The sequence below is a fragment of the Chionomys nivalis genome, chromosome 18 (assembly GCF_950005125.1).
Source record: "Chionomys nivalis chromosome 18, mChiNiv1.1, whole genome shotgun sequence".
NCBI classification, from domain to species: Eukaryota; Metazoa; Chordata; class Mammalia; order Rodentia; family Cricetidae; genus Chionomys; species Chionomys nivalis.
In genome coordinates, this window is record NC_080103.1 from 44,335,114 (window position 1) to 44,362,404 (window position 27,291).

The following is a 27,291-nucleotide window of genomic DNA, read 5'->3' on the forward strand; positions in this document are numbered from 1 at the left end:
CGAGACCAGCCTGGTCTACAAGAGCTAGTTCCAGGACAGGCTCCAAAACCATAGAGAAATCCTGTCTCCAAAAACCAAAAAAAAAAAAAAAAAAAAAAAAAAGGAAAATGCAAAGTAATCCTTAAGGCTGAATTTTATGCCGTAGTGCAAAATAAGTGTAATAAAAACTAAATGAACCTAAAGAGAGAGAAAAAATGCTTTGAGTGCTGAGTTTGGCAAGATGAGAGACTAAATTTCAAATGAGTGGAACTCCCATCACTTCAGTTAAAAAAAAAAATCAGTCAGAGGCCAGGCATGGTGGCACACACTTTACTTCCCAGCACTGGAGGGACAGAAGCAGACATGTGTCTATGAGTTTGAGACAAACTTGGTGTGCACATCGAGTTCCAGGCCAGTCGGGGCTGCATAGAGAGTCCTACTAACTAGTCAGAAAAAAAAAGAAAGCTTGGCAGGAATGTAACACTCAAACTGCCTACAGGTCATCTGAAGTAGATTTAAGTCTTGGTTTAGTGCTATCTGGGTAAACAGGTGATAGACATAAGCAACACTGTTCTTATATCACTTCTATGATAACCTTGCCAGCTTTCAATGAGACACTACCTGTAGGCTTTACTTGGAGAAATGAAATCACAAATGGCAGGCGTTAAAAGCAGTCTACAGAAAGGAAGGTTAGTGGTTGCAACCTCCATTCAAGCTGCTTGTCATTAGCAGCAGTATCTTTTTATTAATAGGAATCAGCCTTGCCAATCAAACATTGTTGCAAGCACAGTGCAACTCCAGTTGATTTCAGGATTCTTTAGGAAGAGTGGAGTAACATCTTCTCAAAAGAGGCAGCTAGACAGCTCGGTGTTTAGCAAGGGTGTTTGAATACAACCCTGAGGATGGAGTTTGGTCCCCCCATATAAAGGAGAAGGCTGACACCAAGTTTCTCATACCTTATTGTAAGGTCCCTTAAAAATTGTGCAGACTTAACAAAATCCCAGTGCAGAGATTAACATGAATGCAGTTCCTCTTCTCTTTGACACAGCAACAACGTGTTGAAGCGGCACAGAATGTAGAAAGACACAAAGTGCAAGGGTCGCAGCGAAAATGGAAAGCAATCAATAGTGTTACTCCTACTAAGACCAAAGTGTTTTGAGAAATGTATAGCCAGACTTAACAAAAATTTAAATTCAGATTGCTCTGGGCAAGGTAGTAGCTACAGTTGTCTCATATTTTTTTAATGCAATTTTATGGCACAACATAGGTGATCAAAGATTTCTTTATCATTTATTAACAAGCAAAATCCACGCACAAGTACTAAAGGACAAATAGGGGACCTGAATCGAGTCACAAGCCACCGCTTACATTTGCCATCTCGGTCGCTCACACCCTCTTGCTCCTCGCTGGAAAGGGGGACCACCTCTTCCTGGGTCGGGGCCAGCCCCAGGGAAAACCCTGTCTCTTAGACCAAAGTGCTCCTCTTAATTAGCTAGTGCACGGTGACAAAATTCCCAGAACACACAGGCTTCTTGATTTTCAGCAGCTGGCAAGCTCCATGCCAGCCACGATTCTTTCCAGGCCAGAAAGAGCCTGTCCCACACCTAAATTCCAGTACTTAAAACGCTGAAGCAGAAGTGGTGAAGATCAAACCCAGCCTGCCCTAGGAGTGTCAGGAGTACCCAATAAGATGCTCTCCTCAAGCCATTCAACTTTCTATTTTAAATTACATTTACTGTTATTATTATGTGGCCTGCAATTTATTACATAGACTAAGCTGACCTCAAACTAAGACATAATTCAGGCAAAACATCCATACGCATAAAAATAATAAGTGTTAAAAATCTAATTTTTACCTGCAAGGGGGGAGGGATAATAAGTGTTCAAAAAATTATGAAACCAGGAGTGGTGGTAGATTTCTATAATCCCAGCAGTCAGGAAGATCACATAAAGGGCCAGCCTGGGCTACATAGTGAGTTCAAGGGAAGTGTTGGCAGGGAGCTCCAGGAACATAGCTCAGTTGGTAAAATGTTTGTCTAGTGGAGTCCAGGAGTCAATCCCAGTATCACATAAACCTGGAATAATCAAAGATGCTTCTAACCCTAACACTCAGGAGGTGGAGGCAGGAGGATTCAAAGTCCAAAGTCATTCTCAGCCATGTGGAGAATTCAAAACCAGCCTGAGCTAGGATTTTATCACTAAACATAATTTATCTTTAAAAGTACTTTTACTGGAACTGGAGAGATGGCTCAGCAGTTACGAACCCTTCTTGTGGCAGGCCCAGGCAGACAGGTGCCACTATGATGAACAGGTACGTGGTGGAGAAACAGGAGGAAAGAGAAGCTGAGCAGTTTGCACTCTGTGGAGAGAGCCCTTGTCCTGCATGGGTTTTCTCTTGTGGTGTGGGCCTCAGATTAGACCATTATTAGGAGTCCTTTTTATGATTAGGGTCACCCTCGTAGAATCCTGAGAGTTTCTACTCCATTAGGTTTCCATATTGTCTTTTTTAAAATGTTTTTCTTACTGATTTTTATTGAACTCTACATTTTTCTCTGCTCTCCTCCCTGTCTCTCCCCTTTCCTTCAACCCTCTCCCAAGGTCCCCATGATCCCAATTTACTCATATCTTGTCTTTTTCTACTTCTCATGTAGATTAGATCCATGTATGTCTCTCTTAGGGTCCTCATTCTTGTCCAGGTTCTCTGGGATTGTGATTTGTGGGCTGGTTTTCTTTGCTTTATGTATAAAAACCACTTATGTGTGAGTACATGGTGATAATTGTTTTTCTGGGTCTGGGTTACCTCACTCAAAATAATGTTTTTCTAGCTCCATCCATTTGCCTGCATATTTCAAGATGTTATTTTTTTCTGCTGTGTAGTACTCCATTGTGTAAATGTATGTTTTCCTTGTCCATTCTTCGATCAAGGGGCATTTAGGTTGTTTCCAAGTTCTGGCTATGACAAACAATGCTGCTATGAACATAGTTGAGCACATGTCCTTATGGCATGGTTGAGCATCCTTTGGATATATACCCCAAAGAGGTATTGCTGGGTCCTGAGGAAGGTTGTTTGCTAATTTTCTGAGAAATCACCACACTGATATCCAAAGGGGCTGTACCAGCTAGCACTCCCACCAGCAATGCAAGAATGTTCCCTTTGTTATTGGTGGATTGGATCGCTATGAATTCAAGGGCAGCCTGGTCTATAAATCAAGTACCAGAACAGCCACAGCTACAGAGAGAAACTGTCTCAAAAACTAGAAAATAAACTAAAAACCTAGGCACTTAAATCATGCATCTCTGTATCAGTACAGAACTGTTGTTATTATTATTATTATTATTATTATTATTATTATTTACTATTTCAATATGTTTCACCTAATATTAAAAAGTAAGGCTGAGAAGGTTGCTCAAGTGGGTAGACATTGCTTGCAAAAACAGGCCTGCTGGGCTGCGTTCAACACTATGACTTTGTCTTCTATATGAATTCCAAGACTACTTAATGAACTTTAGATGAGCTTATGAGTCTAATGTGAACACAATTGAATTTATACATAATTTTTTTTGTTTTGTTTTTCGAGACAGGGTTTCTCTGTGGTTTTGGAGCCTGTCCTGAAACTAGCTCTTGTAGACCAGGCTGGTCTCGAACTCACAGAGATCCGCCTGCCTCTGCCTCCCGAGTGCTGGGATTAAAGGCGTGCGCCACCATGGCCTGACTATACATAATTTTATACTCTTAAAGTATTGTGGTTTTGTGTGCTTAAGTCTCAGTTGGTTTTGGTGTTTTGAAACAGGTCTTTAAACTTTTTGTGAGTCAATTGCTTTACCATTACAGCCTTGTGGTGCTTAGTAGTAATACATTTGGTATAACCATGGTTTCCAGTCACTAACCAAATTCCTCTCACATCTTAATCACTGATTTTTTAGACATGTAATCATATTGAAGTTTCTATTTCCCCATATTTGTAATGACTAGTTGATTTCAACATCTTGTTACATATTCAAGAAAGTCTTCAGAATTAAAAATGGTAGTAGGCATTCATGGCCGTTCCTGACATTACCTAAGTGTTTTGGGACAGAAATGGATACTACAGAATTTTAATAAACATTCAACAATTCCCATTGAGAATCTTCATTAGGAATGGCAGCTGGCTCTTCTCAGGACCCATCTCAGCATCGACTGCTGTGGCTGTATCTTCGGTTCTTCAATTAACTTACATGATTGTTAATACATTAGCTGATAGTGAAACATTTTAAAACACAAGCTCTTTACCAAAACATTATCCCTTCCAATACTGTTTTACTTTCCCACTCATATTCATAAATAATATTGCTTTACTTCTGTTGGGTGTTTGCTTCCATTTCTTTTGCAGGTTTTCGTGTTAATTCTGTATGAGCTTTATGAAGTAAATAGTGGGGTGTTCCTTTAAATTGGTAATTAGCCAGATGTGGTGGCGCCACCTGTAATACCGACACGGGAGCCTGAGGCAGAAGGGTCATAAAGTCAAAGTCAGACCTTCTCTGGAAATTGAAGATACGGAAGGTTGATGTGACAAAGCTCGTGCCTGGTGGAGCCGGGCGAGTGCTTGAGTTGTAGCCCCACATCCCTGACTTGTGGATTTTAAAAACACACATTCCATTTTCTGCTTGGTAATTGGTCAAATGACGTTAATTTCCTTGCTGGGATCAGTAATCTAAAGTCAGACGTTTTCTTGTAGATTTCCCAGGGCTTTGCTACCTACTTTAGAAGGAGCTAACCTGGCCTCATTTCCTGGGAGAACGTTCTTCAGAGTCCTGTATTTCTAATCATTATTCTTAAATCTGGTCAATGAATGTGAGTGATATGCTCCTCTAGTCTTGTGTGTTCATGCAGGAGAATGTACTGTATGTGCCACGGATGGAAATTTTACTCAATCGTTCTTCCGGTTTTCTTACTAGTGTAAAAAGTTCATCTGTGCACTTATGCAATTTACCAACTTCCCCCCTTTCATAGTTTTTGGGAATTTTAACATTGTAATGCTGAAGCATGGTTATCACGGCTGATCCATTTGACCAGTGTTCCAAGAAAAAGTCACAGATATGCTTTCGCGACTGTGTAAAGCATGTTTGGCGGTTTTGTTTTAGAAAGCAATGAATTTGAGCATTTAAGCCCCTGTAAAGGTAGAGTGATGCCATCCTTAATTGAAAACCCTATTATTGCCTTTCTGCATGTATTTTCAATGTCCTTACCAAACAGTAGAGGAATGTGTGCTTACTCATAAGATGCACTTCCCAGTGTATGAATTGTATTTAATGGCTGCCTCATGGCTTCACTAGACTTCTGCAAGAGATAAACTAGTTGACTTGGTGACTATTAAATGAGCTTCCAGTCAAAGCCCATTATGAGGAACTAAAGCATGGGGTCAGATGGAGCAGCTACAGGTGCTAGCCCAAGCTGCACGAGACACTCACAGGACAGCTGTGCATGTGGCTTTGAAGCAGGACTTTGGATAGTCCCTGGAGTGGGCAAATTCTCTAGCACCATTTATGTGATTTAAATCCCACCTGCCAGATTTAGCTCTTGCCATGTTTTAGGAAATTAAATTATGTGAACTAGTAATTACATTTGAAAATGTTTCAACTCAATAGGCTTCCTGAAACAAAGCCCCCACATATCAAGGACATCCTGGATACACTTTACACTTGATACAGCATGTTAGGCACTAAACTTTTAACTCAAAGTGGGCACTAGTATCAGTGAATGTAACATCCTGCCTCTCGACTGCCACACACTACTCCATTCAAATTTATCACGAAACACTACTTGTGTAATTTGGTCACAGAGATGTCCTCAGGGGCAGAGAAATACATGGTTCTCAGTTAAATCTCACATTATTGGCCTTTCGTTTTCAATTTTTTTTTTGTCATCTTTCCTACTGGCAGTCATAGGCATATTTTATTGTTTACCAGAAGGATAGAAACTTCTTGATACTGGTGATTTGTTTAGGAACAGAAAGCAGATAACCAAACTTACTGGGATTTGCTCTGAAGAAAAAAATGAGATTGAAGATGGAAGAGGACTCAGGCACTGACTGGCTTTGGAACACTGTGAGCACACCTTTGGGCTTTTTCCTCCTATTGGTGATGCAATCCCTGATGAATCTAAATCTAAATGACTGAAATGCAATTAGTTAAACATGTTGGGTAGGTATCAAATAAAACTGTGCCGTTTTTGTTTTGTTTTTTAGAGTGGAGCTTTAAAAATGTTTGTTTAGGGATACAGACTAAAATACACTTCTAATCAAAGACTGAGAAAAATTACACAGATCAGCAGCTAGCTTAATTGGCTTCCTATAAACTTATTAATAAATGAGGTTACAAAATACAAAAGCAGTCCAGTGAATCATGAGGTAGCAAACAGAGCTGAGCTGTAACACGCTTTCCGCAACACAATGTGCTTAACTATGCACAGTGAGTCACTTCCCTCAAGCCTGATAACGCTCTTGGCTACCTGGCATTCTGTGAGGGTGGTGCTTATCTGCTGAGCAAGGGTGAGTAGTTCTCTAGGTCAGCAGGCTAGGTGGCCCTCACAGCAGTCATAACAACAAAGCTGTCTCTCGAAGGTTCTAGAATGCTCGGGACATACTTTAAGAACTAAGAGGATCATCATGTGTTTGATTGTTCAGTGCCTATGTAAGGTGCACGAGAGAATTCTGTGAACATACTGATGACAGCAACTCTACTGCTCACGGCAAAGTTTATTAGAACACCAGCCTGCTGCCAGATGTGGATTCTGGGCACAGCAACAACTTAATATGTTCAAAAGTGGAAAACAGCCGGGCGGTGGTGGCGCACGCCTTTAATCCCAGCACTTGGGAGGCAGAGGCAGGCGGATCTCTGTGAGTTCGAGACCAGCCTGGTCTACAAGAGCTAGTTCCAGGACAGGCTCCAAAACCACAGAGAAACCCTGTCTCGAAAAACCAAAAAAAAAAAAAAAAAAAAAAAACAAAAGTGGAAAACATAGGAGGGGAAAACCGTTTTACTCTCAGGGCACTAAAATTATCTTCGGGAAAAAGATTTCACTTTTCTCACTACTCTATTTGACAAAATTAAAAGTTGATCATTTAATTTTAGACTACCAACTTCCAATAAATTTGTCTCCCGTGGAACAGTAAGTATGGCAACTGAAACACTTTCAGAAGAATGTCGCTGGGAGCCTCATGATTTCAGACAGAAAAGCAGAATGAACACAGACAAGGGATCCAAAGTTTTGGTGAGGACTTTATTCCAGAGTCTTATCACCAACTGTGGAAGAATAACTGGTTAATCTGACAGTGAAGGCACTAGGGGCAAATGTTCTCAGAAAACAAACGAGAAGGCACAGCCACCGAAGATGAACGCTCTACTGGTCCCAGTGGCAGGTAGGAAGAGGAGGTAAGGGTTGGGCACAGACCTTGTAAAGCTCCCCCAGCAAAGGTATTTTTCAAGTCTAGCTTTAGGATCTCACTGTTGGTCCTGAGGAAGGTAATAGCACACTGTGGAACTCACTGCCAACACATGAGATACATTTACGATCCCAGTACATGCTTAATGTAATGTTTACTATACTCAGTAATTCTTAGCTTCATTACCACAAAGATGGAATGTCTGTGGAAAAAGACAAGGGGCTCAGGCAATGGCTTAGTTAGTAAGATGCTCGCCACATAAGTACGAGAACCTGAGTTCTGGTCCCCAGTGTTTACTGCAGTGCACGACTGTAACCTGGGTGCTGGGGAGATGGGGACGGGGCAGCTCCGAGGCTCACTAGGCTGGCCAGCCCAGTCCAATCCGTGAGCTCCAGATTCAGGGAGAGAATCACTGAGGAAGATAACCCACACTGACCTCTGGCCTCTACACTCACAGGTAAACACATCTGCAAACAGAGGTACACACACAGACAACAGACAACTAAAAATAACTGAGTGGACTGTATCTTTAATAGTTTATGGGTAGCCATTACATGAGAACTGTAATGTAAAATAAAACTAAAGAGATGCCCGACAGCTGGCTAAAATGACAAATAATTCAAAATTTCCAGTAAACCTATGTTGAAAATTTTCTTGCATTTTGTTTCAATGGTTTCTACTGTTAAAAACACAAGAGGGAGAGCCGGGCAGTGGTGGCGCACGCCTTTAATCCCAGCACTTGGGAGGCAGAGGCAGGCGGATCTCTGTGAGTTCGAGACCAGCCTGGTCTACAAGAGCTAGTTCCAGGACAGGCTCCAAAACCACAGAGAAACCCTGTCTCGAAAAACCAATAAAAAAAAAAAACACACACACACACACACGAGGGATCTCAGTGCAAAGAGCTCTTGCCAGCGCGGGTGAAGCCCTGGGTCAGTCACATCCCTAGTACCATAAAAGTGACTGCGTGAACATAAAACGAATTTCTGCCGCTCTTGACTTTCATAATACTATGACCCCTTTCCAGTTCTTGGTTTCTGGTTTCAAACTATCACTGCCTCTTCATTTAAGTGTGTTTATTCATTTTATTAAAAATTTCGCAGGGCTATAGCAATGGCTCAGTTGTTAATAGCACTGGGTGCTATTGGCAGAGGACCCGGGTTCAGTTCCCAGCACCCACATGGTGGCTCACAATCATCTGTTAGTTCCAGTTCCAGGGGACTCAACATTCTCTTCTGCCTTCCTTGGGCACCAGGTATGTGCACGGTGCACAGACATAGACACATGCAAACAAGCATCATACACATAAAAGAATAAAAATTCTTTCTAAAACATGTCCTAAATAGACAAATGTTTTAGTGATAAAACAAATGTTTTCACATTCACACTTCACAAACATTAAGACTATAAAATGTGTCAATGTCATTTAATTGCGTGATAAACTGATTTATGACTATTTTCCTTTCAGCATGGAGACTTGGCTTGTCATCCCTAGTCTTTCTCAAACAGCTAGATATAATCGCTAATGAAAGAGAACAGAATGTGTTATATATGTGGCACCAGGCTCACTATATGCTCATTAAATAAATAAGAAACCCTAGAGATGACCCATCTAACCCAGCAGACCTGACAAATGAGTGTCCCCAAATATAACTGTTCTGCTTTTCCCCTGCTCCTAGAGGTCACATGTTTTATGGCAGAACTCAAGCACTAAACTAAACTTCACCTTTGTTATATATCCTTATTTTACCCTTAACAGTGTATCATTTCAGTTATGAAATGGGCGGTTCTGCTGTGGTGCTGTTGTCTGCAGTATCCGCCAGTAACACCTGCCCAGCTGACTTCCCTGAACAGCTAGTGTCTAGTCCATCTGCATTAGGATCCCGCAATGCTGCCTCCATCCTACCTCTCTTTAGACAATTCTAGAAAGCTTCATTGTGTTTTGACAATTTTATTCAAAGTCTTGATTTTAAAAACAATTTAAAGTATATAAATGTTTGTGTGGGGGATCAAGAGAGGAATGGAAAGTAAAAGTAGTAAGCCTTGCTTTCTGAGTCATCCTCCTTAGCAGCAGGCAGATCACGCTGTACCGTATGTCCTCGCAGGCGCTCTTCTGCCATTACGCACACAAACATTTTGTCTGTGCTTTGTGAAGTTAATGCAATAAAGGAGCTATCACTTCTTTTAAAAAGACCAAAACTTTTTCTCTCAGTATGTGCTCATTCAACCCCTTAAATTACAAGTTCCTCTGTAACTGACTACAAAAATGAGAAAACACAATTGAGCAATGAACTATGTGTAATTTTAAGGCAAATTCAGATACTTTACATCTACTTGACCTTCAGACTGTAGCTCATAAGTAGTAAGTGCTCTTACTGCCCAGCTGGCACCAAGTTAAACAGCCCACACATGCGCGCACGTGCACACACAAACGCACACACGCACACTGGGCAAGCCTTTTGTATGGCGAATCAATTTTTTATGATGTAAGTAACTGTTTCTCGCTGGAACATTTGTATATCTGATTTACTTTACAAATTGGGATAATCATAGTAATGAGACAAGAATATCTATAAAACAAGGGGTTTTATTGCCCCAAAGAAATTCTTGATGGCAATATTTTCATACTTCATCTAAAAACAGCAGAGCTCCACAAAGGCCAAAGGACGACAAACTACTTCAAATGAGCAAAACAAAATAGTACAAAAATACATTTAACAGAACAGGGGAGAACTTTTTTAAAAAATATATACATTCTGTTGAAATACTGATATGCAAAGAAATAACTTTTGGCCCTTGGTCAAACTTTAAATTCCCAATTAACTATAATCTGAAGTACTGACTTTATTAACTCTTGATTTCAGGACTGATTATATAAAGTATCAAATATAAACAGTAGTGTAGCAAGAAAATAATTGGCAGAAAGAATTATTCAACTAGTACTGACAGTTAAAACCTCCAAGGACTTTCTATGCACAACAAACGAGGAAAGAGTACAAGAGTTTCAATCCTAAATGGCTACTGTTATACTTCTTTCTTCTTCAGTATGAGCGGACCCACGTTATCGCCCGTCAATTCATTATGCTTATTATGGGACCCATCGCAGGCAGGAAACTAAAAGGGAAAAAGAATTGCAAATGTTATTTTACAATGGGATTCATGAAGTAGAGACATCCATGAGATGCTCGTGCAGCCAGTGTGTCACGACCGAAGCTGACTCGTCAGTGAGCGTCCTGACAGCACACGCCCACCATCCCAGCCACCACACTCCATGCAGGCAGGCAACGTAGACTGAAAAGAAGAATCTTTCCCAGCACTCGGGAGGCAGAGGCAGGTGGATCTCTGAGTTTGAGGCCAGCCTGGTCTATGGAGTAAGTTCTAGAACAGTCAGGGCTACACAGAGAAATCCTGTCTTGAAAAACAAAGCAACCAAACCAAAATAAAACAAAATCTTTGCTGATCCATCTCAGTGAGTATAAAAGTTCAAAAAAGGGATTGAAATAAGCTCTTGTTCTCTATGAAGCTCTACGTTTGAGCTAATTTCTTATTTGAATTAAAAAAAATAAATGTATAAAGTAAATACATGTTTTCTTATAAAACCCATTCTGCAAATTTGTGAAAAATATTAAAGGTGTAATTAATATTTTATTATAGGTTTTCCTCTGAATTTAAAATTTAAAAGGAAAATTATGATCCCACTGTATTATGTTTTTCTTCTGTTAAGGCAGGACCTCGTGTCATATGTTTGGGGGCCTGTGCATCAGATGTACGTGCTTGCCCATGGGGACACAAGTAGAGGTCAGAGACTGACATAATGATGTCCTCTTCAATTGCTTATTCACCTGAATTTTTGAGACAGGGCCTCTTGTTGAACCTGTGACTTCACTCCTGGTTGGCCAGAGAGCCTGTTGTCTCTGTCCGTCCTCCCCCAACCCCTACCCCAGTGCTGGGGTAACAAAAGTCCAGGAGTTGAACTGAGAGGTCCTTATGCCTTTGCAGCAAAAATTTAATCCACAGAACCATCTTGCCATTAACTATTTCTTTAAAACATGGTTTGTGTTGACCTCCCAATATCCCATCATCAGTTGTGACTTCCTATACTTTGACTGTTGCCTATTATATTGCTTCTAAAACTTTGCTGTTAAAAAGAATAAAACAGAAACATTTAAAGTTTCAAATAACATTCACCAAATACAAAACAGATTTTATCAATTAGAATACTTATCACCCGAAATCCATTTTCTTCATTAAAAGTCACGTTATTATGGCTAGCATACCTACACTATGTGAGCTATTTTACATGTATCATTCCACTAAATCTTCAAAAATATCTGCAAGACCTATAGAGAAGATTGAAAAAAACAAAACAAAACAAACAACAAAAGCAAAACAACTCTACAAACCAGAGATTAAAAGTTAATTAAGTCAGGGTAGGTATATTAGCCTTTCATCCCAGCACTCAGGAATCAAAAGCAGCAGTGTCTGTGTGAGTTCTAGGTGAATACCACCAATTTTAGGCCATCTAGTGCTACATAGTGAAACCCTGTTGAAAGAGACAGATAGACAGAGACACAGAGAAACTGACCCAAACCAAACCAAGCTAGCAAATTTGCTTAACCTGCCCAAATGACAGATTGGCATCTAATATTAGTAATTACTTATTCTGACATCAAAGTTTAAGCTCCTTGCCATTAAATCTTAAATACTCTCTCTTGCAAAAAACAAATGAACAACAAACAAACAAGAGGAAGGAGAAAAAGACAAGATCTCCTGAGTAAATTGGGGAGGGTTGAAGAGGGGAGGGGAGAGGCAGGGAGGAGAGCAGAGAAAAATGTAGAGCTCAATAAAAATCAAAAATAGAAAAGAAAAATTTTAAAAAAAATAAAATATACTGCTCTAGACAAATGCTGAGCCGCGTGAGAGCATCAGAGTTCACTGCTCTCTTCTAATTCTATCAAGCAAAAAACGTCAAACTTCAACTTGGAAATATCAGTTTCAAATACTGAACAATATGGGGAAATCCCTAAACTCTGGAGATTGAGACAATCCTAACGAACACCAAACAACGTTATCGTATGTGTAAATGGACATCTTACCGTCTTGGAACGCCAACACCTACAGTACGCTGCTTTAGTAAGACTCAGATCTTCAATGTTTATTTCGTTCACTACTTTAGGATTTTCTTTTTGTATTTTAAGATTAATCAAGCTATCCTTCTGTTGTTTCTTCTTCGGGAAGAATGGACGCACGGCAAGGTAGCCGAGAAGTGCAAGTACACCAAGGAAGGGCAGCAGGCGGAGCCATTCTGAAACTGAACACACGCACAGCTGTCAGCGTCTGCAGAGCTCCGTCAGGAACAGACTGTGAGTTCACGGCTGCACAAACACAGCAGACCCAGCCCTACTAGGATTATCTTCTTTTATTTGTAGGTTAACTGAAATTTTTGGAAGAGGTACTATTTTAAATATCCTATCTTATACCTGCTAGGTATATTTGCTTATATTTACTTTTATCTGGACTTATAATGAACATAATTATGAACAAAGATGTTCTTATTAAGTTTAGGAAACATGTTCACTCTTTTCTCCTTAATACCATGTCTAAAACCATACAATGGAAATTCCACGAAAAATTTACTACTAACTTATAATTTCAGGCAGAACACAGCCTCAAATGTGTCAACTTACTTTTTAAGTAAAAAAAAAAAATCCTTTAAAAAGCCAGGCTAATGAATTGAAACCTTTATATATTGGATAGTCTCATTAAAATACTTATTCAATACCTTTTACAGTATCTAGAAGGTCTGTAGAACACGAGAGATACAGACAAGGCAGACGAAATGGCTCTCAGAGGCCTGAGAATGCTCCCAGGCACCTCTGGGTGTCCTTGCTGACCAATCCCAACCCTGCTAGGCACTGCAGCCTAGCTTAGGAAAGATTATGTGCCAAAGCATGCTAACAAAATCAATGATAAGTGATAGGCCGCGCTCCAGAGGCAACTGAACCAACTCATTTAACACGCTGTTGGCTTTGACAACGACATCATTTTAATATTACTCTCTTGTCACTTGTAGATAAAATGTAGTGCTGACAGGATTAGTTCATCAGCCTAAATCCAAGCCTATTCTAAGTCACCATGAATCAAGGTCCACAGATCTAAAATTAAATGTTTTTCTCTTGGAAGAACTACTCTGAAGACACTACAATTTAACCACTAACAAACATTAGGTTAGTAATTACTCCCACAACACGGAGACGCTGGGGATGGAGCTCAGGGGTAGAGTGCTGGCCTACCAAAAAGAAAAGAAAGTTTTGATTCAACACAAAGTTATATAAATAACTTATTTATATACGCAAATAATTGCTGAATGTAGAAAAATATTAAGTATTATTAAATGTAGTATTTTCAAATCACTAAACACGAAGCACCGGCTGTTCCTGTGGTATCCACAAACACAGGAGAGATGGGTATTTTCTTCTGTATCTCTGACTCACCACCTTAAGAGGGTTTCCTGTTGAGTCAGAAACTTGCCTTTTTCTAGGCTGACTGCCTGGCAAGCCCTCAGGATCTGCCTCCTCTGGCCCCGAACACTAAGGCTTCTAGGGTGCTGGGACTCACCCTCGGGTTCTCACGCTACCTCCCTGGACCCTAGGCTATTAAATATGTATGATTTGATTTTATTCTTGTTATTATGTCACATAGGAACCTTATCAGGGATGAGTGGCTCCACCTCCAGCTGACAAGCCCGACGCATGCAGCACTAGACTCTGCTCTTCGAGCTCTGCCAACTGAGCAACACCGCCAGTCTTTCAGAACCTGCCCGTGTGGACAATTAATTCCTTGGTAATCCATTACGCTAAAATAATATAATACAAATTTGATGTGAGGTATTGTTACCTCCTATAACAAAGCAATAACATAAAAACACTGAATAGTCTATTTTTGAAGTTGTTTTAAGTCAAAAGTTTTATAACGTAAAAACAACAAGCATATAAAGCATAATTTAACTGCTTTATATATATTTAATAAGACTCTTTTTCTTTTTTTAATTCTCAAAATTTTTTTGAGACAGGATTTCTTTGTGCTTCTCTCCTGGCTGTCCTAGATCTCACTCTGTAGACCAGGCTGGCCTCTCACTCGGAGATCCACCTGCCTCTGCTGGGATTAAGGAGTGCACCACCATGCCTGGCTAAGATGATTTTACTTAAATATAAAGTACAAAAGACTCAAACAAAAATCCTGTAAGATAAGCTACTTGCTTTAACAATTTTACTCTGGGGAGGGAGGAATCACTAATTATAAACAGTACAGAAAATAATTTGAAGGAATGTACTCCTTATAATGCATTTTAAAACAACTTATTTATTTTTACCTTATGTGCATTGGTGTTTGCCTGTATGTATGTCTGTGTGAGGATTCTAGGTCCCCCCAGAACTGGAGTTACAGACAGTTGTGAGATGCCATGTGGGTACTAGGAATTGAACCAGGGTTCTCTGGAAGAGCAGCCAGTGCTCTTAACCACTGACTCATCTCTCCAACCCCTATAATGCATATTTTAAATTTTATTGTCTTAGAATTATAAAACATGCATAGTATAAAAATTTAATTTAGAAAAGGATAAAAATAAATTTATTCAAAATCATGCTAGCAAGAACTGATAACACTTTAGTATATTTCTACTTTTATTATCTACAGAGTCCATAACCTACACTTTAATATATAGAATTATTTTATCATTTTTCCAACTCCATTATGACATTTGGAAAAACTTTAAAAAAATTGTGTGTATGGTTGTTCTGTCTACACGTACATTTGTGTACCATTTGCATGTCTAGTGCCTATGGAAGGCAGAAGATTCCAGATCTCCAAGGACTGGAGCTAATGATGGATGTGAGCCCCACTGTGAGTGCTGGCAATCAAACCTGGGTCCTCTGTAAGAGGACATGAGTTTTAATGACCTCTTTTACCTCCCACATGTGCCACCCACAACAGAGGTCTCTAAGAGCATGGGCCTTATTTGTCTGGGTCACCATAGTATCCTCAGTACCTAGATAGTGCCTGGCTCATATACTCATTGCTTTTTTTTATTAAGACATAAATAACTCATACTTCAGTTTCTTTAGCTTTAAGGTTCAGAATAATGAGTTGAAATTACACGGATCTGAACACATCACCTAAACTAAGGTATGTTCTTTCTATCTACAGGTAACTTCTACTAATCTAGAACATTTGCTCTTAAACCTTACAAACCTCCCTTTCTGATTTATTATTACTAGTAGTGTGTATGAGGTTTGGGAGTTTGCTACAGGGCATGTATAGAGTAAGGGAACAAACTTTTGGACTTAGTCCTCCTTCTAATGTGGAATAAGCAGATCTAATTCAGGGCATCAGGTTTTTACCCCACAAGCCATGGCAGACAGTTTAGGGGATGGCTCAGTCTGTTAAAGTGCTTGTCTTATAAGCACGAAGCCCTGAGTCCAATCCCCAGAACCCAGGTGTGGTGATAAGTGCTTGTAATCCTAGTGTTAGGCAGAGACAAGAAGACCCCTAAGGCTCAATGGCCAGTCAATCTAGTCTAATTGGTGAGTTCCACACCAATGAGACATTGTGTCTCAGCGTAGGCAGAGAGCATTCTGGGCATGACACTCAAGGTTATCTATCGTCTGACTTCCACACACAAGTGCATACATGTGCATCAACACACATATGAGTATGCACACATGCACATAAAAAATGTAAGTGCATAATAAATACTTTCTGAATACAATCTCATCAATTTCCTCTTATAAATCAATTTTCAAGTTTTACTGTGTAAGTATTAAGTAGCCACTTTGTGGAGACACTAGCAGTGCAAACACAGCACGGCTCACTGTTTCCCTGCATGCGGTGTCTGGGAAAGAGCAGGAATGCAGCAAACAACTCGATTACTGTTTATCTTTAGTCTAAGTCCAGGCTCCGTTGGTCTGTAAAACAGGAATAACAATCGTCTGTTCACTTCAAGGGCAATGTTTACTAAGTTTATTCCGGTTACTGCATTAGGAATGGGGATGCTTGTTAAGAGATAATGAGAGGAGGGACAGGCGGTAAGGAAGCAAAACACAGGTAATACAGTCACAGGCTGGACTAAGAGCCATGAAGAAAACAAACAAGGTGACATAAAATCAACAAAACAAGCCAACCGACCAACCAACCAACCTGGTGGCACAGCAGTGAGGTGACTGCAGCCTCAGGTCAGGGAGTCAGGAAAGGCTTCTGGAAAAAAAGAAACCAGGCAGAGACCTGAAAAGTAGGAAGCCAAAGGCTCACAGACTCAAGGATCTTCAAGACAGAGAACTGTGAAACATTGCAGACAATCTTCACTCAGCGAAAACTGCACAGCTATCTGAAAGGAAGCTAGCGACACATTCCCCCACGAAGCTGCAGTCCACAGACGTCTCCTCTCCAAGAGACCCCAGGTCCCGCTCGCTCTCTACCAGACTTGCGTACACCAACACCAAACTGGCATACAGATCATTCCTATCGTGTTTGTTTACCTTTCTCTATGGCTTACAAAATTAAGATAGAGAAAGGCTTTAAGGTTTTTAAGCAAAAAGCTTATCGTGCCTCTGAAACTAGCAGAACCCTCATTCACACACTACGTGAAGGGCTGGGTTTCGAAGACACCAGTATAATAAATGAAGCACTTTCCATCTGTATGGAATACAGAGGTATAAAAAAGGATTACAATACTGCAAAATATGAGCAATTACATATCAGTCACGCAGAAGAGAGGTGATAATTCATTGCTGAGATGAACAAAATAATTTGGCTTTTGATCCTGTATGGGTCTTCCTGAATGCTGAGTAAGAGGGAGGAGCTGCACACACAGCTGAAGAAGCTGCAGGCCAGGCGCAGACACTCACCAAAGCCCAGGGACACTCAGGGCCATGCTATCTTTGGAATACAATGGGAGAAGAGAAGGATTAAAGGCCTGAGCAAGTGTCACATGATGAGAAGTTCTGATATGCAATCGGTAGGTAGGAATCTACTGATGTATGTGAATGTACTTAGAAAATTACCTACTTAGGAAGTCAAGGTAGACTCTGCTGGAAGACCGACAGGAGGAAGGCAGTGAGCAAGAGCACACACAGGATGAGAATCCTACTGAAAGCTCATAGTCCCAGCACTTGGAGGTAGGATCACACCAACCTAGGCTACGGACCATATCTCAAAAAACAAACAAAACACCCACAAAGGCAGGATCCAGAAGAAACTAATCCCACCTGGACCTAAAAGAGAGCAAGGGTGAGTTGTGAAACCTAATGTGTGCTGAGGTTTTGTAAAACTTGATACACGGTGTGTGTGCATTTCTGAGGAATGTCCACAAACTCAAGAGTAGGTCTGTTGGGCTGGAGAGATGGCTCAGAGGTTAAGAGCATTGCCTGCTCTTCCAAAGGTCCTGAGTTCAATTCCCAGCAACCACATGGTGGCTCACAACCATCTGTAATGGGGTCTGGTGCCTTCTTCTGGCCTGCAGGCATACACGCAGACAGAATATTGTATACATAATAAATAAATATTAAAAAAAAAAAAGAGTAGGTCTGTGAAACTCCCAGTGTCTTTTAGAAAGAAAAAACTGTGACCTGACTGGGGAACTCACTGTGAAAGCCAGGCCAGGCTGAAACTTGCTTCATAGTCCAGGCTGGCATCGAAGCTCACCCCAAGTGGCTTTGGCAGTGCACATGCCACACCTGACTCACTAGTGAAATCAACACTCAGCACTGTTACTAAGCAGGGTCCTAAGTTATGGGACTGCCATTACCAACAATTATGATAACTAGTAAAATTAAGAAGGCAGAAGCCCTGGCATCACCAGGGAAACAAAGTAGAAAATAAAACAACATGAAGAGTAAGCAATACTAAAAAAAGGAAAAAAAAAAAAGTCAAAGTAGCTCCGTCCAGTGCTGGGTTTGAACTCTACAGCCCACATGGAGGGAACACACACTGTACCACTGAGTTACACTCCCAACCGTAACCAATCACTGTAAAAACACTTCGAGCATACACAGAAACACACGATCTCAGTAAAGGAATATATATGACTGTGTGTGTGAGTGTATGCATGTGTGTATGGGGGAACAGGACACTCTATATTCCAGGCTGGCCTTGCTTCTGAATGCTGAGATCACGGCATCTACCAGCTGAGGTACATCCCCAGCCCCAGAAAGACTACTGTAAGAAAGTAGGACAGGCCTCTCTCAGAGAAAGAGGCCCCAGCTGAAGGGCCCTTCACACCCTTCTCACCCTCCCCACTGACATAATGTTCCACTCCAGTTCCCGCCTGCCCACTGACATCATGCTCCAGTGCCTGGATTTACTTTGGGCAACACAGTTGGAATGCATCTGGCTCAGAACTATGACGTGTTAAACCTGGCTAAAAACAAAACAAAACAAAAAACAAAAATAAAAAACAAACAAAAAACTAAGAGATTAAAAGAGACTTGACAGTGTGAAAGAAACCTCCCAGCTTCTGACACCCACCACGGCACTGATTCCCTCCTGAGAGGCCCGCTTCCTTTAGAGCCACATCCCAAAGCTTCTGTGCTGCCCTTTAGTCTAAACAATGTGGGCCAGAGACGTCACATCATACACTCCCAGCAGCCTCTCCTCTCCCCATAGCTTCTGTTCAGCAACCTGGGAGGTTCTGACTGAAATTATGGTGTTAGACTGGCAAACACAGTCTGCTGTCAGTACTTGCTCACCTGTCCTTTGGGAGTTCTATACCTGTTGTCCAAAGACAAATTAATGAGCTCTGGATAGCCAATCAGACACGAGCAGCAGCGATTTCACTGTCTCGCAGTTAAAATGGGAGCTTGGCAGAGTTTGTTATTAAATTTTGTTACCAGAGGGTTGGAGAGATGGCTCAGTGGTTAAGAGCATTGCCTGCTCTTCCAAAGGTCATGAGTTCAATTCCCAGCAACTACATGGTGGCTCACAACCATCTGTAAAGAGGTTTGGTGCCCTCTTTTGGCCTGCAGATACATACACAGACAGAATATTGTATACATAATAAATAAATTTAAAAAAAAATTTGTTACCAGAGTAATCAAAATTAGTACTTCCAAGCCAGTTTCTGGTGAATTATCCACTTATTTTATATTGCTATCAAGAAGTTCATCACTAATATTTTTATTAATAAATCATGTCATTATTAAAAAGAAAAAAACAGGTCACTTTTTTCCTTTTCAAATTTAAAAAGGTTACATATAATGCCATAAAAAGCTTCATTGCTGTTTTCTTTACAAATTTTTAAATGCATCATTATAGCTAAGGGACAAAATTATTCCGATATCTCAAACACAGAAAACATTTTGCTGCTGGGCATGGCGGGCCATGACTAGAGGCAAGAGGACTGTTAAGAGCATTGAGGCAGCCTGGGCCATCGGTTCTGAGCCAGTCTAAGCTACAGTGACCATAGCAAGAAGAGGGCTTGAGAGCCAGCTCAGAGGTTTTGAGTACTTACTGCTCCTCCAGGAGATCTGAATTTACTTCCCAGCACCGACATGATGGTCACGATTATTTGTAATTCAGGTTTCAGGGGCTCCAATGCCCTTTTCTGTCCTCCAGACACATACCAGGCACAAATATGTGGTTTACAGATAGATATGTAGGCAAAACACCTACACAAATAAATAATTTTTGAAGGGGAGGAGAAGAAAAGAAAGGAGGGAGAGGGAAAAGACTGCAGTATGGGGTATAGCATAGGTCCCTATTCCCTAGACTTGGAACTCAGGTAAGTAATGCAGTCTAGATTCAAACTGCCAATCCTGTTTCTTGATTTCTCTAGTGCTGGGGGAAAGTTATGAATATCACTGAATAGCTTTTATTATTATCACCTAAAGCTTAATATTAACTATCTCAAGATCAAAGGGCCAATAAACTTAATCAATTGTAAAGTTTTCCCCCATTCTATTATGAGCACAGCAGTATGCTAGTACCTAGGAAGCTGCACGGCCTATCACAAGTACTCAATGATCTGTGAGAACCTGAGGAAACTTAGACTTTGAAAGAGCTATATGGCAGATAACGTTTGAGCCCCACACTGTTCTCCACAGAGGCTAAGTTCATTCTTAATTATACTGCTTTTAAGAATAGTTGAACTAGGAGAATAGAAAACTTACAATCTAAAAATATCTGTATAAGTATTTCCCCAAAAGATTCCAAAGATTTAGATTTTTCAAAAGATATCTAAAATCAAATTGTCTTTCAGAAGTTATGTTAATAAGAACAACTTTTGTTGTTACTTATGTTCTCCTATTGAGAAAACTCACCACGGTCCCACATTTTAAAAACTGAGGTATAATTTGGAGTAAAATAAACATACTAAGCAGTTAGTTCTGTCTGTGACCAGTAACTGTACCCCTGCATCCACCAGTAAATTTTTCTGTAAATATCTGTTTACCTGAGAAAGTCATTTCCTGAATCTGTCTAGGATTTCTGTAACTAAATACTCTTTTATCCAACATAAAGTTGTCAATGGGTGATGTGGCGCACTCCTTTAATCCCAGCACTCAGGAGGCAGAGGCAGGTGGGTCTCTGCGTTTGAGGCCAGGCTGGTTTACAGAGTGAGTTCTAAGACTGCACAGTAAAAACCTTTCTTGAAAAACAGAAGAAAAAAAACCAAAAAAGATGTTGATATTCAATTAGTGGATTAGAAACTCATTCCTTTTCACTGCTGACCACTGCACTACACTACTTTATGACTATGACCTATTTTCCTATTGGCAGGTATCTGGGTTGCTTCCAATATGGAAGGCCATTCTAAACGAGGGTGGTACAAATACACATGAAGAAGATCTTAGGTGGATGTGTGTTTTCAATCTTATCCTGCTTCTAAATTACAGGTTTAAAACTTGTCCCTTGGACAATAATAGGAATGAACTTATTACAGGCTGGTATTCTTCTGTTACTTTGAAAAACTCATTTTGTTTTGTTTTTTTTTCAAGACAGTGTTTCTCTGTGTAGCCCTGGCTATCCTAGAACTCTCTCTCTGTGGCCTCAAACTCAGTAGGAAAACATGAGTAACGACAAAAGGTTGTTTTTTTTATTAAAGCTGTCTTCTAAGTTTTTATTTCAATGAAAATCTGTACTTTAGATCCAAGTCGCTCACTCAAGAGAATGAAATGTCATAACTATTACAATCTCCTTTGCAGGGGAGACAGCTTGAGGATTTCACCAAGCCTCCAGGATAGGGCCTCGCGCTGCCGCTGCGGCCACACTCAAAACAGAAAGAACGCTGTATTATCAGTAGGCCAATGATTATCCCAACAAGTTACTAACACAAGTTATGATAACTAGACTTGTAGGTGCTGAACTGGGGCTTACACAGCTATTACTGAAGTGCCAACTTAACCAGGCCTGTCAGAGGGGAAAGGCAGAAGGCTCAGCAGTTCAAGACTATCCTCAGCTACAGACGGAAGCCAGCCTGCATTACAGGAGACCCGGACTGAAAACAAAACCAAACAGACTGGGAGTTGTGTTACTGTTGAGAAACAGTCCTACATTAAATATTTTAAAGCAAGAGTCATCACACACTATTGATTTAGGAGGGAAAGTTAGGGCTGAAGTTCCTTAATGTCTTTAATAAGGATTAAGTATTTATTGACAGGAGGGACCTGTAAGAAATCATGCTTATAAAGTATTCCTTCCACTAAACTCTTGTGTCATATCATCTATAAAAAACTGAAACTAATATGTCATAACCAACATATACAAAGCAAGTTGCCCTACGCTGGTGTGAGAGAAAACTGTTCCCCTTTTTGACTGTCAGAAATCTAATTAATGTGTATTATTAGAATGAACTGTTTTCTTTTTTTAATAAATAAATAGAAGAATTGGCAAAGTAGATCAACGCCACAAAATGACTACACCCCTTCGGCTTTGCACTGCCAATTTAGTGAATACATTTAAGGGTATAATTCAAACGGGAAAACCAACCATTTAATTAACATTAAACTACTACAGCTAATTTTTTAAAAAAATTCTAAATTTCAGGCCATAAGGAGGCGTGATCACAAAGCACGAGATTAGTAACTGTTAAATTGCAGAAGGATCACACTTAAAACGGTGCGTAAGTAGAGAGACGACAAAAGGGGGAAAGTTCATTCTTTACATGTTGCATTTTTAAAAAAAAAAGTCTCTTAAAACAAGGGATTTTGATCTTTATGGAGAACTGAAGATTTGGACTATCTTTTGTTATTTTCAGGTCACTTCGGGTGTCGACATGTTTCTTTACTATTTATTAGTCAGCTGTCATGCTTTCTCATCGATTTTATGCACTCTACTGGATTTCTTAATGGTGAAGTGTTAAAAACTCCACCTACTCAGTTAGCAGAGCAGCTGTCGCTGGCAATAAAAATCCCTAAGTTTGTTAAAGTCTGTGTGATAGAGTTTATCCATCTAAATCTATGACAAGTCTTTTCTGTTGTCACCCGTCATCCCTGAGAGGGAACTCGTTTTGAGGGAAGTACTCAAGTAAAAATAGTGAGCAAAATAATTTCCTTGAAATGAAGCTGACACCCGTCTCCAAATATCCTTACCAATTTGGCATTAATTCCATCTTCTGGTTCACGGATTCAATTTTATTTTTCTTTTTTCAGGCTTCCAATGACTGTATTTTAAGTCAGCTATTTCTAAAAGGCTGCAGGATAATCAGGCCTACTTACTTACCTTAATTCATTTTTGCAACCCCAGATTCTCGGGGCTTGTCACCACCCTATACAGTCTGGAGATAGCGGACTTTGAGTCAAGACGTGAAGGACTGCATTATGGGAACTTTTTCACACAGGCAGGACCTCGACCCACTTAATTTCATGTTCTGAAATCATACCAGTCTTGGGACTACTTTCTGGCTACTTTTTCTCCACCTGCACTTGCTCCAGGAGCTGTAGTTATGGAGGTGACCTCAAACCTCCACATACCACGGAGAACAGAGGTCACTTCGGATCTCGTTTATGGAAGCATCACACACCGCGCTTCTTCCCAGCGCGCCTCCTAAGGAGGACACAAAGTGCTTCACAAAATGCACGCGGCAGTGGGCACAGGAAGGAGACCCGCCGCCCCCAACTCAGCACCTCCTCCTCTGCATCCGCCTGCGGGGGCGCCTGGGAAAGGTACCCTTCCCCACGACCCGGCTGCCCGGCGCCGCACACGCGCACACGGGCCCCGGGTCACGTGCAAGGCCTGGCGCCCCGCCCCGCTCCGCGCCAGGCTGTCTCTCGAATACCCCCACCCCCGCCCACGGGGCGGCGCGCACGGTGCACGGCTGCGGGAGGGGTACCTGTGAGGCGGGCGAAGCCGGTAATGCTGTCGGGGACCGGCAGCTGCTTGAGGTAGGCGGGCAGCTGCACCTTCACGATGCGGGCCACGCTGTCCAGGACCATCCTGCCGCCGGCGTCCGCTGCCCGGCTGCTGCGCTTGCGTGAGACGGAAGCGGCCGGCGGGCTCGCGGGCTCGGGCGGGAGGTGGCCAGGCGGGCAGCGATTGGCGCGCGGCGAGTGACGTGCGCGCTGCGGAGCGCGTGCGGAGCCCGGCCTGCCACGCACCCGCGCGCCGGGCAGAGGCGAGGGACGGTGCTCTCTCCCCGGAAGCCGCCTTTCCAGAGTGAGTGTCTCCCGGCCCCTCTGCTTTGCGCGTCTCTGGCCGCACGGGCCCCCCAGCTGGCTGCGGGCCCCGGCCTCGGCCTTGCAAGCTCCAAGAGCACCCCAACCCTGCGCAGTGCCCAAGCCCGGCTTTGGAGGCTCAGGGAGAGCACCCCAATCTGTGCAGTGCCCGGCCCGACCTTACAAGCTCTAAAAGCACCCCAACTTGCGCAGTGCCCCAGCCAGGCCTTGCGAGCTGTAAGAGCACCCAAACCCTGTGCAATGCCCAGACCCCGGCTTCACCTGCCTTGTAAGCCGGGGTTCGAAAGACACACAAAGCAGATTACCTAGTGACTTTTCCTCCGTAACTTTGGTCAGTCCTGCTCAAGTAGCCTAAGGCTTTTTTTTCCTTCCGGCCACTCTGACAAATTCTAATAGTCCGTGGTTAGATTTCGTTTTTTCAGTTCCCTCTGAGGGTGAGTTGACTAAAACGCTTCGGGGGAAGTGTTTTGTTTTGTTTAAAAGGGGGGGGGGGTGAGAGTTTATCTTTTGTTTTTGAGGCTGTCCTGTCACCCTGGCTGTCTTCAAGGTCAGGAAGCTGGTTTAGCTAGAGCTTCCGACCCTCCTATCTTCATCTTCCAAATGCTGGTCTACCACGCCTGTCTTGTTTCTTTGCTACAAGGGCTTGCTTCTTCTAAAACTTAAAATGTATTTGTAAAGTTTTACTCTTTGGGCTGAAGTCAGACTAGCCAGAGTCATGCACTCGTTGTGGGGTTAAGGGCCCCTTTGGATCTGCTGTTGGGTAAGTTAGATCAGCAAGCTTGAAGGCCGCTGAAGATGGACCCCTCTTTCAGTCAGCCCCTTACAATACTAGAAACTGGAACTGCAGCTCTGATTGCTGGTCACAAAGAAGGGGAATCTAGATTCCATCTGGCCCTGGTGGGAAGCTGGCATTCTGACTGACTCGAAGATCTTAAGTTTGCCATCTGATGCTGAGGAGGGGGCTTTCTCCTAAGAACAAAGACATAACCATTGTTCCCTTAAGACTTCATCCAAAAAAAAAAAAAAAAAAAAAGAATAAGTAGCTAGTTCCAGGATCGGGCACCCTGTCTCGAAAAACCAAAAAAAAAAAAAAAAAAAAAAAAGACTTAGGAAAATAACCCTCAAGAGAATTGTCTGTTCAAGAAACTTAAGAGACTCAAATTGTACAATGCCAACTTCTAAAACATGTCACAGCACCATAATTTCCTAGCTGTTGTTCACTGTCGCCTCTTGAAACTGTTCATCTCTGCAGCTCACCCTTTGGTCGCTGCCCACTTTGACCCTTTGTGAGTGCACTACAATACCATTCAATAAAATTTGCCTTTCCACTATCCTGTGTCTTGGCTAATTTTTTTTTAACAGATCACAAGGACTAGGAAGCTGAGGGGAGACTAGAGAAAGTACCTGGTAAATATATCAGAACTTAAGAGTTCTATAGCATACAGTATTTTGTATGCTAATGTGATGTCAAGTAGCTTTATTTTTTATTGGTATTTTAAAGTGGAAACTTTTTTGAAATGCTTAAATCTAATCTCTGATCATCTTTCACTAAAACACTAAAAAGTAAAGTAGCAGGTAATGAAAACCTTGAAAAAATTACTGTCTTATCATTTTTCACCAGGTCAGGTTGTCAGGTATAATGGAAATTGCAGGTATTGGGATATAGAAAATAAATGTTCATGAGCTATGGTACAGCAATATAAATAATACACCAAAAAGTGATGATTTAAAAGGTCAGTGTTTATATTAGAATTTCATTCCTTTTGGCAGCTTGTTTTTCTTTTTTCTTTGTTAAAGCATTCTTGCCCTCTGGACTGTCTGTTATAACCTCTGCTGATCAGGTATATGTGCCATCCTTGTGGAAGTGATTGAGCCAGTGGGGTAAGTGGAAAGTAGAGTAAGGCGAAGAACATTTTAGAAAGGACATTGGCTATTTATTTCTTTTAACTCATTTTGACAAGAGCAAAGTATGCTTTGTTGAATGACATTCTTAAGACCTCTACAGTTTTTCATTTAGGATAAAAAGGATATCCCTCTCTTTGAAGTACAATAAGATGTTCAAGTGCTAGGTTACAGTTGAGTGTACTCAGTACCCTTGTCAACATACACGATATGCCTAACAGCCAGAGAGACTCTCTATTCTTGATAACCACACTTTCAATACTACCAACTGCAGTTGTGTTGTTTTGTATATTTTTGAATTTCATATAAAACCGAATTACACTGTTTTTTTGTTTGGGGTATGTGGGAGATTAGCTTCCCCTTAGCAGTATTTGTAGATACTAGTTTGATATTTTTTGATGGAAGCTTATATGGCTAAAACTTTTTTTGCCTTGAAATTTAGAAAAATATGGATCATATACTAGCTACTTCTGCTTCATAGCAAGAGCTACACTAAAAGATAGTCCTGGGTCTGGAAAGATGGCTCAATAGTTAAGAGCACTTGCCAGGTTCAGTTTCTAACTGCCACGTGATAGCTTACAGCCATCCTTAACTTCAGTCACAGGTGATGAGATCCTCTTCTTACCTCTAAGTGCCAGTGATGTACACAGTACACAGACATAAATGCAGCAAAACACTCACACACTTGAATATTGTTTTTATAAAAGTTATAAAGATGTTCTTGATCCTACTAACTATAAGATTCTTACTGGGGATGTTTTCTTAGATTCCCTTCAAAATTTTTATCTTGTTTTATTTTCTTTTTGAATATATTTTTAGTGTGTGGGTGTTTTGCCTGAATGTATGTCTGTGCACCACCTGCATGCTTGATAACAATGAAGACCAGAAGATGCCTTGGGACTGGAACCACAGACTGTTGTGAACCACCATGTAGGTTCTGGGAATTAAACTCAGGTTCTCTGTAGAGCAGCTAGTGCTCTTAACCACTGAGCATCTCTCCAGCCCCTTTTATTTCTTTTTTCTAAATAGTCTCAGGTAGTCCAATATAACCTTGCATACACCACTACAACTGGAACATTCCAATATTTTGTTTGTCACTTCAGCAATCCTGCTGTCTTGGGTGTGGTGGCTATTTCTTGGTTGTCAATTGGATTATATCTAAAATTAACCATAACTCTGCTGGGTACACCTATGATGGATTTTTTTTTCTTGAATTATTTGAAATGGGAAAACTCAGTTTTAATCCAGATCTTTCAAGATGGGAAGATCCACCTCCAATCTGGGCAGCTTATATAAAGGATATGGAAAAAGGAAGCTTAACTCTCTTGGCT

At 41.2% G+C, this 27,291-nt stretch overlaps 1 protein-coding gene across 1 annotated transcript; it reads right to left on the reverse strand.

Moving 5' to 3' along the window:
• Positions 1-7,238: 7,238 nt before the first annotated feature.
• Cisd2 (CDGSH iron sulfur domain 2) lies at positions 7,239-23,899 on the reverse strand. The gene is made up of 3 exons (XM_057793696.1): positions 23,716-23,899; positions 12,494-12,708; positions 7,239-10,511 (listed from the first exon to the last, which is right to left on the reverse strand). The coding sequence occupies exons 1-3, from the start codon at positions 23,816-23,818 to the stop codon at positions 10,422-10,424; spliced, it is 408 nt and encodes a 135-aa protein (XP_057649679.1). The 5' UTR covers positions 23,819-23,899; the 3' UTR covers positions 7,239-10,421.
• Between the last annotated feature and the right edge of the window lie 3,392 nt (positions 23,900-27,291).